A 13,299-nucleotide genomic window follows, 5' to 3' on the forward strand; every position below is an offset into this window, starting at 1 on the left:
AAATAATGTGGCTAATGTCTCCCCCTTCAGTCTACACTGGATTTTTTTTTTAAAATTTGCTCTTTCTTGTGGACACATTTATAGCCATAAATTGGACTAGGAAATCACAATCCCTTTACACACTTGGCTGTATGTTTTGTTTTTCATTGCTAGCAAAAAAAAAGAAAAAAGCTGAATTCCACAGACGGACACCGGTGCCAGCTTAATGCAGATTAAAAGGGGCAGAGTCAGACGGTGATGTGGTGAGGCTGGCAGTCTGTGTTGTTTTGTGCCTGTCTATCAGAGGGCCGGGGAAGCTTCCTGCCATTTTGGTGGAGAGCAGAGTTTCTTTGAAGGGACAGGAAGGCAGAACTGCATTTCCCACAGCCTAATGTGAACGGCAGGGCCAGAACTTTACTGATGGATATGGAAGTACGCGCACACAGACTCCTGTGTGCTCTCTAATGCAGCTAAAAAAAACCCCCAACAACAACCAAAAAACAGCTCCACAACCTGCCAACCATCTCCTTCAGAGATTCCTTCACGGCAGCAACAGTCGTTTAACAGTACACAATAAAGCTAGAAAAAGAGTTAAAGAGTCGGTGCTATAGTGAGAAGCCCGTTATTTTGTGGAGTGGCTGCTTCTAATTAATGCGAGGGAGACAGAGGCCACACAGACAGCAAGGAAAGCTATTTCTGTGGAACTTAAAGTTTCTTTTAAACTTCAAATCTGTCTCCATTTGAATTTTTTTTTTTTTTTAAATTGAGTGGTTGCGAGGAGTAGAATTTTCACAAAGCAAACTAAACTAATTTGGCAAGAAAACAAGCCCAGAATTTCTCTGTAACTAGAGTCCAATCTTCTTTTTCTGCCATGTCTCCGTGGAGAAGACAGTGTGGCTGCTTGGGCTTCATTTTTGAGCCGATAATACATGTTGCTTTCTTTCAGAGACATACAGAAGCATCGTGTCATCATCGGTGTTAACATTTTTTACATGTAATTAATTCTCTCTCTTTTTTCTTTCAAGGAAATAATACAATTACAATGACATCAAAACAAATAAACAAACAAACAAAAAATAATGTACGGTCCAAAATGTTACAGCCCATTGTTTTTTCCTCCTCTATGGCCTGATTCCTAATAAGTCCTCTGATTAGATTCCTCCATCGATATCAGTGGGCAGCTGTACTCACGCCATGGCGCTCAAAACAAACAGTTATTCAGCTCTGCCATTTGTTCTAAAGGTGTGGGGCTGGGAGTGCGGAGGAGACGGAGGGTGGGAAACTTCAGCTGAGCTACTGTACATATCTGAGCCTTGATGTGGCAACAATGTGTTCAGCGGAGGACGGGTGCCTGAGTGTTGGGTCATTTCCTTCCTACTGAGGCTGAGAAAGAAGTGGGAGACCAGACGGACTGAGAGCCCGTGGCCAGATACTGATTTCAGCCCAGCGCACCGTCCTGTCTGTTAGTGAAGGAGAGACAGAGGTAAAAGCTTGTCCCCCTGAGCGTGGGAGAGTGTGTGCGGAGGGCTGAGAGACACCTCGGTCCCCGTGTGAGCACCGCACACGTCACTTAATGGGCTCGACTGTACATAAACAACACACATATACACACACTCACTCGCACACAGGCAGACCATCTATTAGTGTTACCTAACTGAGCACTTGAACAATGACCAGTAGCTAAACTTCCTCGCTTTGTCTGCCTCCGTATAACTTCACAAGAGCTTTCAGGCTGTTCTCACACAGACAAACAAATACTTGTTGTGTTTCTCACTTTTACACAGAAACGCTCTCACAAGCACATGTATACACAGGAGCTTAAAAAAAGGACTAAGCTTTATTATTATTTATCTGACAGGATCTAAAGGACCTATTATGATTTTTAGAGAAGCTGTTGTTTTACAGTGCACCTCAGAAAGTACTAAAGGTTGTTAAATGAGCGCACTGCAGGCTTATCAAACAAGGTATCCAGTGTCTGCTGCGCTGGGACAATTTGACAAAACAGTCATCATAATCCATAACAGAGTTTATCAGAGACCCCTTCATTAGGTCACTGAGAACGGATGTGCTTTCTGTAAGAAGGTAGCGGCCTCTCTCACCTTAGACATCCATCAGTCATCTGAAGCCTGGTGGTGAATCACCTTTTAGTGTGCTGCAGCTAACCCTTTGCTCAACAAGCCAATCTTTTCTGATAAAGGTCTGCTAAGCCATAAATTCACTTGGACAAACCCCCCCCAAAACAAAACACAATCTTTCCATTGAATCTCATAATTCAATGGAAATTCCTGGTATGTGTTGTGAACCTCTGCAGAAGCCCTTTATCTCAGCAGTTCCCTGGGAAGTCACTGTGTGACCTACAGGTAGAGATAGTGGAGGGTGATGTTGCTTGCCCTGCCCTCCTAACCCAGGACTAAGATCTATGGATTCTCCCACGGGCCTCTATTACTCACTATTCTATAAAAGAGGATATCCACTATTTACTGTTATTGGTCACCTCTGTGTGGAGCTAAACTTACCTCATTTACTGCCCTAAACAAGCTCTGTATCTCTCTCCACATAAGCAAACTTTCTTCAGATTAGCTGCCCCTTGAACAGTCATTGCTGTTACATGCTACATCTAATACATCTATTTGTTAGACTGCAAATTGTGGGACATTTACTTATGGGATTTGATAGCCTAGTGTGAAAAGCTGTGCATGAGACCAGGGGGACTCATTTGAATGTTCAGTAGTAACACACACACACACACACACACACACACACACACACACACACACACACACACACACACAGAGACAGGACTTACCAGGTATCCGTATAAAGGACCATCCATGGCGGGGATAGAGGGCCATCACACCCCCAGGGCATTGTGGGTGAAAGGCATTAGCCCTCACACGCCATTCTGATGCCAGTTCAGGAGAGCCGTACAGGAAACACTGTTTAAAGATCGGGCCTCCTCCGCTGCGTGTCACCTGCCACTCGTATTCAGCACTGCGGTCGTTACAATAGCGCTCCATGGGTACTGCTGTCACCTTGGAAACAAAAGACAGCATTGCATGATGGATAGAAACAACATTTTACGATGGCAAAGCACAAATACTGTACGCTGACATAGGCTCGGTTTTTAAGACTTCTTTTTTTTTTTTCTTTAACAAACTGATAACTTTGCTCCAGAGAGATTCAAGCTGTAGATGGAGAGATGTCGATGCATGCAGTCCTGGTTTCACTGAATCAGCAACTTCTGCATCTGCGTATGTTTGTGTGTGTAGGGGGAGGAGGAGGTGAGGGGGCAAGAGGAAGCTGAACAACTACTGAATAACCTGAGCAAGAAGCCCTTTTTTGGAGACTCCGTTTGTTTTAAGTGCAGCTGGGAGTCACAGTGTTGACCTCCTGTACCCCAACCACACACAGTCATACAAACATTTCACAGATAAGAGCTTCTCATTGTTAAAAAGCCACAAAAGCATTGTTCACAGCGCTTCCCTCTTCCATGACCACCCAAATGCTTAGCTGTTTTAAGCGCGCCAGCACACAACCCCGACTGTCATCACATACAGACAGGCAGGACTTCCAAGTGTGTCCTCCTCAGTCTGTTTGTTGCTCTTATACACATACCCTGGGTGTGGCGGCTAGCAGGAACTTAGGTGGCAGCGTGGGCTGGCAGGATTGGATTGTAAAGGTGCCCAATTTTCTGCAGTGGACCTTCACATCTGTGTGCCCCACCACGCCGGGCCTGGAGGCCGTGAACACCAAATCCTGAAAAGCATATACAGAAATCACCACAATGAATCAATGATTTTGTTTAAGCAGAAAAGAGAGGAACTGCAAACAGAAGTAAACAAAGTAGGATCATACAAAGCTCACTGAGTTCAGTGCTCATCGTTTTATAAGCTGTTTTCACATTATATTTAAGTTTATCTGGCTTTTATCCAAAGATATTACATAACATTTCAACTTAAGGCTGAAATTGCTATGTGAAATGTAAGATTACTGCAGCCTATATGGTTTAAACTCCACATGTCACAGCATGTGGGCATCAGGATAAAATACTGTGGTAAACACAAACATTCATTTGGAACAAAGTATAGTAGAGTATTACAGAATGGTAGGTTTTTAAAGGAATATGGTAATGTCTGCTTTTGTGTGACGTGTGTGAGATTATGGGTACACAGTGCCATCTAATGGCAGATAAAAAAATAAATAAATCAACTATCAGTGTCAGACCAACTCAGGCAGTGCTTAGCAACTACAATTTTTTCTTCATTTTCTTTGTTGAAGGCCATAATGCTTTGTGTGTGTTTCACAAAAGCAATGCACCAAGGAAGATGTTAGTTTTTCAAACCCAGCAAGAACAGATTATTTTCACATTGAGCACTGAAAGCTTCATCCTCTTTGAACATACAGGAGGATGTTACGATTGTTAGCAGATTGCAGTTAAGACAAAAAAAAAAAAAAAAAAAATACAGTTTAAAAATGTGCTGACAATATGCAAAAATCATATCAGCACATCTTTATGGTTGTGAAACATAATTATGATGTCAGATACAAACAAAAGCAGAGTTTCATATGGTAGATATGGATGACATTAAGAGAAAGACAACATGCTGTTTGTATATTACGACTGTTTCAGCACTGAGATGGAACAGAGATGGAGTGAGAGTGAAACAGAGGGACAGACAGCCAATCCAAAGCTCCCCCACAGCTTTCTGGGTATAATAGTGCGCGTCTTGGTTCTCTCGGTTTTCTCAATTCCTTGATAGAAGCAAAAGGAAATCTGAAAGCAATACTGGCCACGCTGTCAAGTACACAGCCAGAGAGAGATGAGCCAAGCAGAAAGAAGTGCCACTGTGTGCCAGCTCCATGCAGTTTTAAAAGAAAAATGAGGAGTTAAAAGAAGTTGGCAAGAACTGCGGGAGTGAGTCATTTCTACAAGTAGGAGTTTGGGGTCAGCGTGGTCATAAAGCACACATACAGTAAAAACTCTCCAGGTGTCTGCGAGTTTCTATTCCTTGCTCATATTTGAAGTTGCATCTAATATTCTTATTCTCATATGTTGAGAAGCTCCAGGGGGGAACCTAAGATGCTAGACAGCTGCCTAACCCAGCATGATGAGGCCGGGAAAGGAAGAGGAGGATGGAATTACCCCCGGCAGCATTTACTCCTAAGTATTTTCCACCCAACAAGTTAAGCTAGAATTGGTGGAAGGGTGGAAATGTGATACAGAAAGTATCTGCCAATGGCTAGAAGTTTGCTGAGTGAAATCTTGATGATTTTTTTAGGCTTTTCAGTTAAGCAGATAAGTGAAGGAGCAGGAATTTTAAGCAGTGACAGTGTAGAGCTTTTATTATTATATATTTTTTACTATTCTTTGTATTTGAACTGGCATTGCACCACTTCTGTACTAACAATAAGATTTCCATATTGCCAAATAATACAAAGAAAAAAAAAGTCAAAGCAATAATGTGCTGTCTCAGCAGTACCCATGAAACTATTTGCGTGTAGAGAAAAGGCTTTGCTGTATGTATTACATTTATCATCTTTACCGACGAACATTACACATCACTAATCATATTTTGTCATAAAACACCAGCAACACACTGGTCATGTATACTAATCCACACAGACAGACCTCACAACCAGCTGAAAGTCTGTACTAAAAGCAGATCAATATGTTTTAATTATTAATACAAGACTTTGTATATATATTTTTGAAATGGTGTTTAATGATTTGAGGAGATTTCCTGTACACATCTGATGCAAGAGTGAAGCTAGATGGTGTGCTGCGAGGTCGTAGAAACATATACCAGGAGGGAAATCGACATTAATGGGTCACAGGGCTACAAAGGGATTAGGTTCCACATTGCGTCCCTGTGGACGGAGAGGAAGCTTGGGGCAGAGAGCATGATGTGTGGCCAAACACCGGCTGATGCTCTGGAGAGAATTTCAGCACTGTCAGCAGGACATGAATCCTTTACTGGCGTTTCTCATTTCTGCCACACATTAATGTGTACTGCAGATGGCTACTCAGGAATTTCTTGCGTATAGCTTGCCATCAGCATGCATGCACCTTGATGTTTCTTACCTGCAAAACAGGACTGTTGTGCATGTTGGGGAAGGAAATGGGTCGGTTCAGCCACAGAATCAGGTCCTTGCGAGACAGACACTTAATCCCTGGCTGTAACTTTCCTCTGCAAGCCTCCCCGTCTCCGGCTTCCTCCTGGCCCTGTTCTTCAAGGTCGAACAGGCGCTGATGATGGAGCCGGTATGCAGCTTTCAGAGACAGAAAAAGGGCTAACCACCTGTAAAGGCAGGAAATGAAGACTCAAGTTACAAATGGGAAAAAAACTGTAGAAATGGGTTTAAGTGATACATAAGCTCAGCCTCAATTAAGGTGGATTTACAACTTTTCAATGTTTAAAATTGGACTACAGTAATTTTGCTTACCCCTTTGGCTTTAAGGCAACCCACTGTTTAAGCCAACTTACTTCCCAAATCTTCACAAACAAAAGGATTTAACAGCAGGAGGATGGGGCTGTGCTTAAGATGACCATATAAGGTCACATAAGGTCATATATATCCACTCTCACTGACATCTTACTTAGCTAAGAGTAAAAATATCCGTCTGAAACAGAGCATTTAGAGCAGTCTAAAGCCTATTTGATGCCTACCTTACTAAGGTGCCTTGGAGGATAAGATTGGACAATTCAGCTGGTGACACGTCAATGAAACGCAAGAAGGAGAAACAGCTTCCTTTGTCATCACCTGAAAATGGCAAATAAAAAAAAAATTAAAATATTTGAAACATGACACTAAAGAAATCAAAAAAGGAGAAAATGTTAAGCATGGATTAATGGAAGTCAGGGATTAACCACTTTTGATTAATGGAGGCAAACACAGGTATTTAAAATGCCCCCTGTGCCCGTTTTTCTGACAATATTTCTGATTAAAAATAGCTGAACTGTGTTTCAGGTCTTCACCACACTGACTGAACATGTAGCCAACACCAAACTGGTGTGACAACAGGTTATCATCAGCCACTGCCATCATAAGTATCATTTTATTATCAGTGCATCCCTAATGGAAACATCAAATTAAGAAGACAGAAACTGAGGTTTGGATGTCAGGTCACGTCACAGGAGAAAACCAACTCCTGGTTTGAGCAAGAACTGTCTGTATTCTAGCTGAGAGCTTGACGTGTGCTCACCTTTCCTGTGAAAGAGAGACTGCTGTATGTGATTCGGGGAGAAGGGAGACAGCAGCACTTGAAGTAATCTGAGGACGACATGGAGAGAAAGACCAGGTTACACCAAAGTTTAAAAAAAAAAAAGGAGGGATAGCAGACCTGAACCTAAATTTGACATGATCATCTGATCTCAGTCCAACCCACACAAATTCTTATTTTCCTATCTATAATTGGGATAATAACCACTTGTGAGCCCCAAAGTCAGCTTATGTCCACAAGGCTGAATATTTGTTGAAGAAAAAAAACAGACAGTTTTCAAAGTGTTTACACAGTAATTTCAAATGTAAACGTAACCCTAAAACACTGTTAACAGAAACTCTGACAGACCGTCTATTATTGGATTAAGTGAATATTAGTGAAGATTACGTGATCCTGTGAATGTCTCTGTGTGTAAGAACTCACTTTTTCCTGGTCTGATTGTCCGTGTGAATGAGGCCATGACGGTAGAGGAACTTGCACATGACGTAGGGCTTGAGGGACATGTGGAAAGGTGAGCGGGTCTCCTGACGCTCAAACAAGTCAGGGTGGTTGCAGAGCTACGCACAAACATACGCACAGTTGGAGTTCAGGAATCAGCATGTTTGTTTTGTGCAGGCAAGTCATTGTTCGGATCAGACTAACATTCTCAACAAACGATAAATGGACTGGTTCTTATAAAGCACTTCTACTCTACTTGAGCAATTAAACTGTTTTATACAACATATCTTTTTCACCAATTTCACACAAACACAGGTTTAAGAGCTTCCTACCCAATAGTCACACATTCACACTCTGCAGAACGCATCAGCAGTTCAGTATTTTGCACAAGGACACTTTGGCATGCAGGTTGGAGCAGCCAGCCACCTTCTGATTAGCAGATGACCTGCTCTACCTCCTGAGCCACAGCCAACCAAAATATGAGAATTAATATAATTTATTTTTTAAACCCACTATACCTTAATAATAACTAAATAGGTTATGTTTACATCAGTGCTTGTCTGTTTTAGTGCCAAAAAGTAACAGGCCAATTTTCAGCAGCTGGAGCAGCATTACGGTGCTGATTTCACAATTACTTTAACAATCCTGTCACAAGCACATACGCCAGGGAACTGCTTAGGGTCCAAGGCTTTTAAAGGGCCCCTAAAGAACAATTTGTGATGGCATCTATGTGAAAATGGCCCCCTTTCTCTATGAATTATGCAATTTAGGTCATACTAAATAAAAGATTTGGTCCATTTTGTATATTTTGGTCATATCAGACAGAAAAGAAGATTACCTAGGGTCTGCTCATTGCACAATGACTTTGTGATTGGCAATTAGTTTGTATTGTTATGTGCTGTGCGATGTAACCAATTTATTGTTCAAACATCCAAACATATGCGTAGCCATAGTCTTATTTATTGTTCTTGAATATCTAGTTATTTGCTGAGCGTATAGGTCTCTTCAAGTGCCCTTCTAGTTTTCATACATTTTTAGCATTGAATACCATAAAGACAATAAAATATGGATCAGAGCTCATACCTTTCTAAACTGCATGACCAGATTCATGAGGGAGGAGGTGGTGCTGTGAGCCTGCTGGGCCGTGCCCATCGAGGACTGCAGCAGATCCTCGATAGAGATCTTGTTTCTCAGAGCCTGGTAGAGCAACCTTTGCCGGGAGGTCAGCTGACAGTAGGTCAGGATCTCAATCTGAAGAAGGTAAGGAGAGTTCAAACATTAAAAAAAAAGAAATATAAGTCACATAACATACATGCAGAATAATGCCTTATTAAAACTGTGCTGCAGAATCATTGTTCTCAACGAAGGATGCTTCATCATGTGTAGTTGAAATTAACTTTACATTGTCCACGCCCCTTTGGTCAGCCGAACAAAATGGTTTTGATTTTTCTGAGTCAGCATTTCTATCCCATTAGAACACACACAGTGTTTTCCTGTGAGCTTAGCCCAAACTGTTATGTGAGTATGGACCTCATGCCATTTGCCCAACAGTCTTTAAACAAACATTCAAATCTCTGGTTTTATCTTGTGCCACGCTTTGATGAAAGCCGTGAAACCCAACGGTAACAATCCATAAAACCATACCGTGAACCACCAGTGAACTTTCCTGGTTAGTATTGGCTTTCAGTGTCCTGACAAAACAAAGAGGAACCAGCAGAGAGCGGAGAAGTGAGGGAAGTGGGCTGGCAGGACTACATGTGGGTGCAAAGGAAAGTGAAAAAGACAGATGTGGGGGAGTGGTGAACTCTGCCATTCCTCGAGACTCCCACAGAGCATGAGCGACTGCGTGTGTGTGTGTGTGACCTCGGGTCCAACATCTGTCAGGAGGATCTGCCAGCACAAGCATCACTCATACCTTCATTACAATACTTTCTCTGTCAATGAGGTGTACAGAGAGACAGATGGAGGAAGGCTCCATGTTTAACCAGGAGAGGTGACAAGCATAATACCACAACACCTGCATTTATTCTAGTTTTAAGCTCTTTTATTGCATCATATTAGATTTCATTTATTGAGATCCTCACTTCTTTTTTGGACATATTTTCTATTCTATTCTATTTTTTTTTTTTTTTTTAAACAGAGCATTGTGTTCTGCATCCTGATCGGCTGTAGACCATTTTCAATCAATCATCTCTGTGCCGTGTCTCCTGTCCGGTACAGAATGCGTTCAGCTTGTCAAATTTACATAAATCTTCGATCGCTAGCAATGTGACTCTGAGTGGTGTACTGTATGTTTGTAACTTTTCTCCCCAACAAACAACAATGTCGACGAAACATTTTGGACTGTCAAAGGCACCTGCAGGTTCCTTTGGTTTGATTCTATACTTCTGGACTTATTTTTCTACGAAGGTTTGAGCTTTGAGAGTGTTTAAACAAGACAGATTGTGGGAAATTGTTCACGCCTGTCTGAGAAAAGTGCATAAAGTGTGTAGTGAGGGGTTTTATAGCCTTAATAATAATTGTAAAAAATAATGTTGGCTACTTCACGGATTTCACCTATCGTGGGTTAGTTTTAGAACGTAACTACTGCGATAAAGGAGGGACCACTGTAAATCAAATATTTCTTATACTATCTTAGCAGAGTATAGGGATTAAAATATGGAGAGGGAATGTGGCATAACACGAAGGATACCACTTGGGGGGGAAGAAACCCATCTTTTTTTGCCCTTAGGAAAACTGAAAAATGAGATTGTCGTGTCACCCTTAATTGTTAATACACTCTTGGTTCTTCTACCTTGTCTGAGAGTTCATTTTCCACATCCTTCTTGATTCTGCGCAGCATAAAAGGCTTCAGGATCATATGCAATCTGGATAGTTGGTCTGAAAAACAACAACAAAAAAAATTATGTTTACTTACAAATCATATCACACGCAAATAGAGCCAGGATAGAAGAACAGTGTTGGTACACCTATTTTCAAATAAGCTAAAAAGCATACATAAAATAGGGGGAAAAAATAGTAGCCTTTGCTGTACTCACTCTCATCGATGGCAGACTTGTTTTCAGCATGGCTCTCTATGTCCTTGGAGAACCACTCGTTAAATTCTTCATGGGAATCGAACAACGTAGGCATGATGAAATGCAGCAGGGCCCACAGCTGAGAGGAAAACATGCAGTCTCTTACAGTTCTGCCCGGATGACCACACACACACACACACACACACACACACACACACACACACACCACACACACACACACACACACACACGTCGCTCACCTCAGCCATTGTGTTCTGAATGGGCGTCCCGGTTAGCAGAAGTCTGTTCCGACACTGGAACTGCAGGAGGATTTTCCACCGAACGCTGAAAAAGCACAGAAACCAGGACCGTCACCTGCTGTGACAGCTACAGATGTTTATCATCTGCATTTAACACTTCATTTAATGTAATCACTGGATGTACTACATTTTTTGGGATTATCGCTTGTGTGTGGCTGTACGTTTGGCCAGTCTATTGATTTTGGCTGGTCTCCAGTAGGAGCCGAGAAATGACACACACTAGTGAAACCGTAGAGACCGGTTACTGTATTTTTCCAGACATTTTTGTTGATTTACCAAATGATTTAAAGAACAGTTTCCCTTGTTCTGCATATTTTAGCTGATTTATTACAAACTTTTTTCACTTGCATTTCTCAAGACACTTATCCAAAGCATGCAGGGCTTTATTTGTTCTGACAAAAAAACAAGAAAACTTACAAATGGCCACAGCATTCTGTGCAAGTTAGAACTGCTGGGACTAGAAAAGAGTCATTTATTTTACAACACTTGTGTTTTGGCCAGAATGACATTATAATTGGTTAGTAAAGTTGTTAAAAGGCCGGTCTGCATTTAAAACATCTTAATAATGTTTGTATGCTCAGGCTAGTTATTGAGTTGCCAAAGAAGGGTAAGATAAAATCTTTAAATACAAAGTCTGATAAATCAGATATCACGCATCAACACATGAATCTGTGACCCTGTGATCACAAATATCAATGCCACCATGATAATGCTTTACCTTGTGCTGCTTTTCAGTGCCTGGGCTTCATCTAGAACCATGTACTGCCACTTGACCCTCTGAAAGTACTTGACATCTTGGACCACCAGCTGGTAGCTCGTGATGACCACGTGGAATGGTGCATTTTGCGTGTAAAGGGTTTTCTGTGTGACAAAACACAGCGTTAAGAGTTAAAAGGATAAAAAGTGCTGAGTTTACTGGCTGCAAAATGTACGGTGATGTATCCTTCAATGTTTACCTGGCTCCAAAATTTCCGAATCACTTTCCGATCGTGAGGATTTCCCCAGTACGGTAACACCTATGGGACATATCAGTAACAGTGTTCTGTCAGAAAACCTTCATAGATCAAAATAATCCCCATGTGAACATGTTTAAAGCAAAAAAACAAAACCCTACAGTTAAGACTGAGCAATGCTGGAAAAACAGAGCCACAGTGATGTTCTCAGAGAAAATGTCTAGGCATAACATCGCACATGAATCACTGCCCCACTTGTTGAGATATAGAATGCAATGTGAAAAGATTTACACATCATTACGTCGCTCAACGCAAGCCGCTTTCCCATTGTTTTCAGTCAGTCTTGCTTTGAATGTTCAGGAAGCTTATCTTCAAATTGTGTAATGGGGTCTTTTCACACCTCATTAGCAAAACAAACTGCAATTGATTTATTTCCAAACTGGCTGAGAAAATGGGCAAAGCTGAATGTCGTACACAACAAAGAGTCATGTTTATCACTGACTGTGTGTGTGTGTGTGTTCAAGCATAGCTGACATATTGATGCATTTGATAATATTTTGGCTACGCACAGTCTTTCAAGAGCCAGTTATGGCATGCAAAATGATTTTTTTGAGATGTATCACTCAACAAAAATAAAAACAGCTATGTAGTTATGTGTCAATGCGAACAGTGCTACAATACTGCCCCCTAATGGACAGCTCCAGATAACATTTCATCTGGTAATCTGCGCTTGCTCTCAGAATGTCAAAACTAACAAACCACTGCATTAAGAAGCGGAGAGAGAAATGCATTGGCGGAAGAACAACAGAAATGACGAATCAGCAGTTCCTTTGGACGTGCTTCTGCAGATGTTTCAGTGTGTGTGTGCTCGCTTAGCCACGATGGGTTCTCACCTTGAATTTTGGCACAAAGCGGGTGAACTCCTGATGCCAGTTGTTGAGTGTAGACGCTGGAGAGATGATCAGGAATGGACCCCAGATGTTATCTCTCTGTTGCAGGAACAGAAAAGCAAATATAATGTCAACCACCGCAACAGGTGGTCTGCTGTGCTTGTGTGAGCAGCACCCAGAAAACAGGAAGTCCTGGAGGGCCTGTGAAGCCCACAGCATGCACCTTCCTGCCAACGACAGTTGACTGAAAAGCTCGCATTTCCACCTTTTTTTTTTTTTTTTTGGCCTTTGGGGTTGTGAGACTAAAAAATGTAAAGAGCTGGCAAATCAGCTCTTCAGAGGAGTGAAGTCATATGACTAATTCATTGAAATGTTCCAGCACCTGCAAAAAGCCAGAAACTGGGGACCCTTTAAAGGATGCAGGTGCAAATAGGCTGCCTTTTAGATGTTTTATCACAAGTCGAAAACAATGGTGGAGTC

The 13,299-nt window shown here is 41.7% G+C and overlaps 1 protein-coding gene across 3 annotated transcripts in view; it reads right to left on the reverse strand.

Annotated features, from left to right (window-relative positions):
• ino80 (INO80 complex ATPase subunit) overlaps positions 1 to 13,299 on the reverse strand; it is a 38,587-nt gene that overhangs the window by 18,249 nt on the left and 7,039 nt on the right. For all 3 annotated transcript variants that reach the window (XM_076873748.1, XM_076873747.1, XM_004542073.3), the window contains exons 15-27: positions 12,823 to 12,918; positions 11,933 to 11,992; positions 11,695 to 11,837; positions 10,917 to 11,001; positions 10,678 to 10,795; positions 10,434 to 10,519; positions 8,723 to 8,890; positions 7,625 to 7,758; positions 7,184 to 7,251; positions 6,648 to 6,741; positions 6,062 to 6,278; positions 3,595 to 3,735; positions 2,786 to 3,011 (exon numbers count right to left, since the gene is read on the reverse strand). In XM_076873748.1, coding sequence (XP_076729863.1) covers positions 2,786 to 3,011; positions 3,595 to 3,735; positions 6,062 to 6,278; positions 6,648 to 6,741; positions 7,184 to 7,251; positions 7,625 to 7,758; positions 8,723 to 8,890; positions 10,434 to 10,519; positions 10,678 to 10,795; positions 10,917 to 11,001; positions 11,695 to 11,837; positions 11,933 to 11,992; positions 12,823 to 12,918 — 1,636 coding nt within the window. The remainder of the gene's footprint in view (positions 1 to 2,785; positions 3,012 to 3,594; positions 3,736 to 6,061; positions 6,279 to 6,647; positions 6,742 to 7,183; positions 7,252 to 7,624; positions 7,759 to 8,722; positions 8,891 to 10,433; positions 10,520 to 10,677; positions 10,796 to 10,916; positions 11,002 to 11,694; positions 11,838 to 11,932; positions 11,993 to 12,822; positions 12,919 to 13,299) is intronic.

Source organism: Maylandia zebra, linkage group LG15, assembly GCF_041146795.1.
Source record: "Maylandia zebra isolate NMK-2024a linkage group LG15, Mzebra_GT3a, whole genome shotgun sequence".
Lineage (NCBI taxonomy): Eukaryota > Metazoa > Chordata > Actinopteri > Cichliformes > Cichlidae > Maylandia > Maylandia zebra.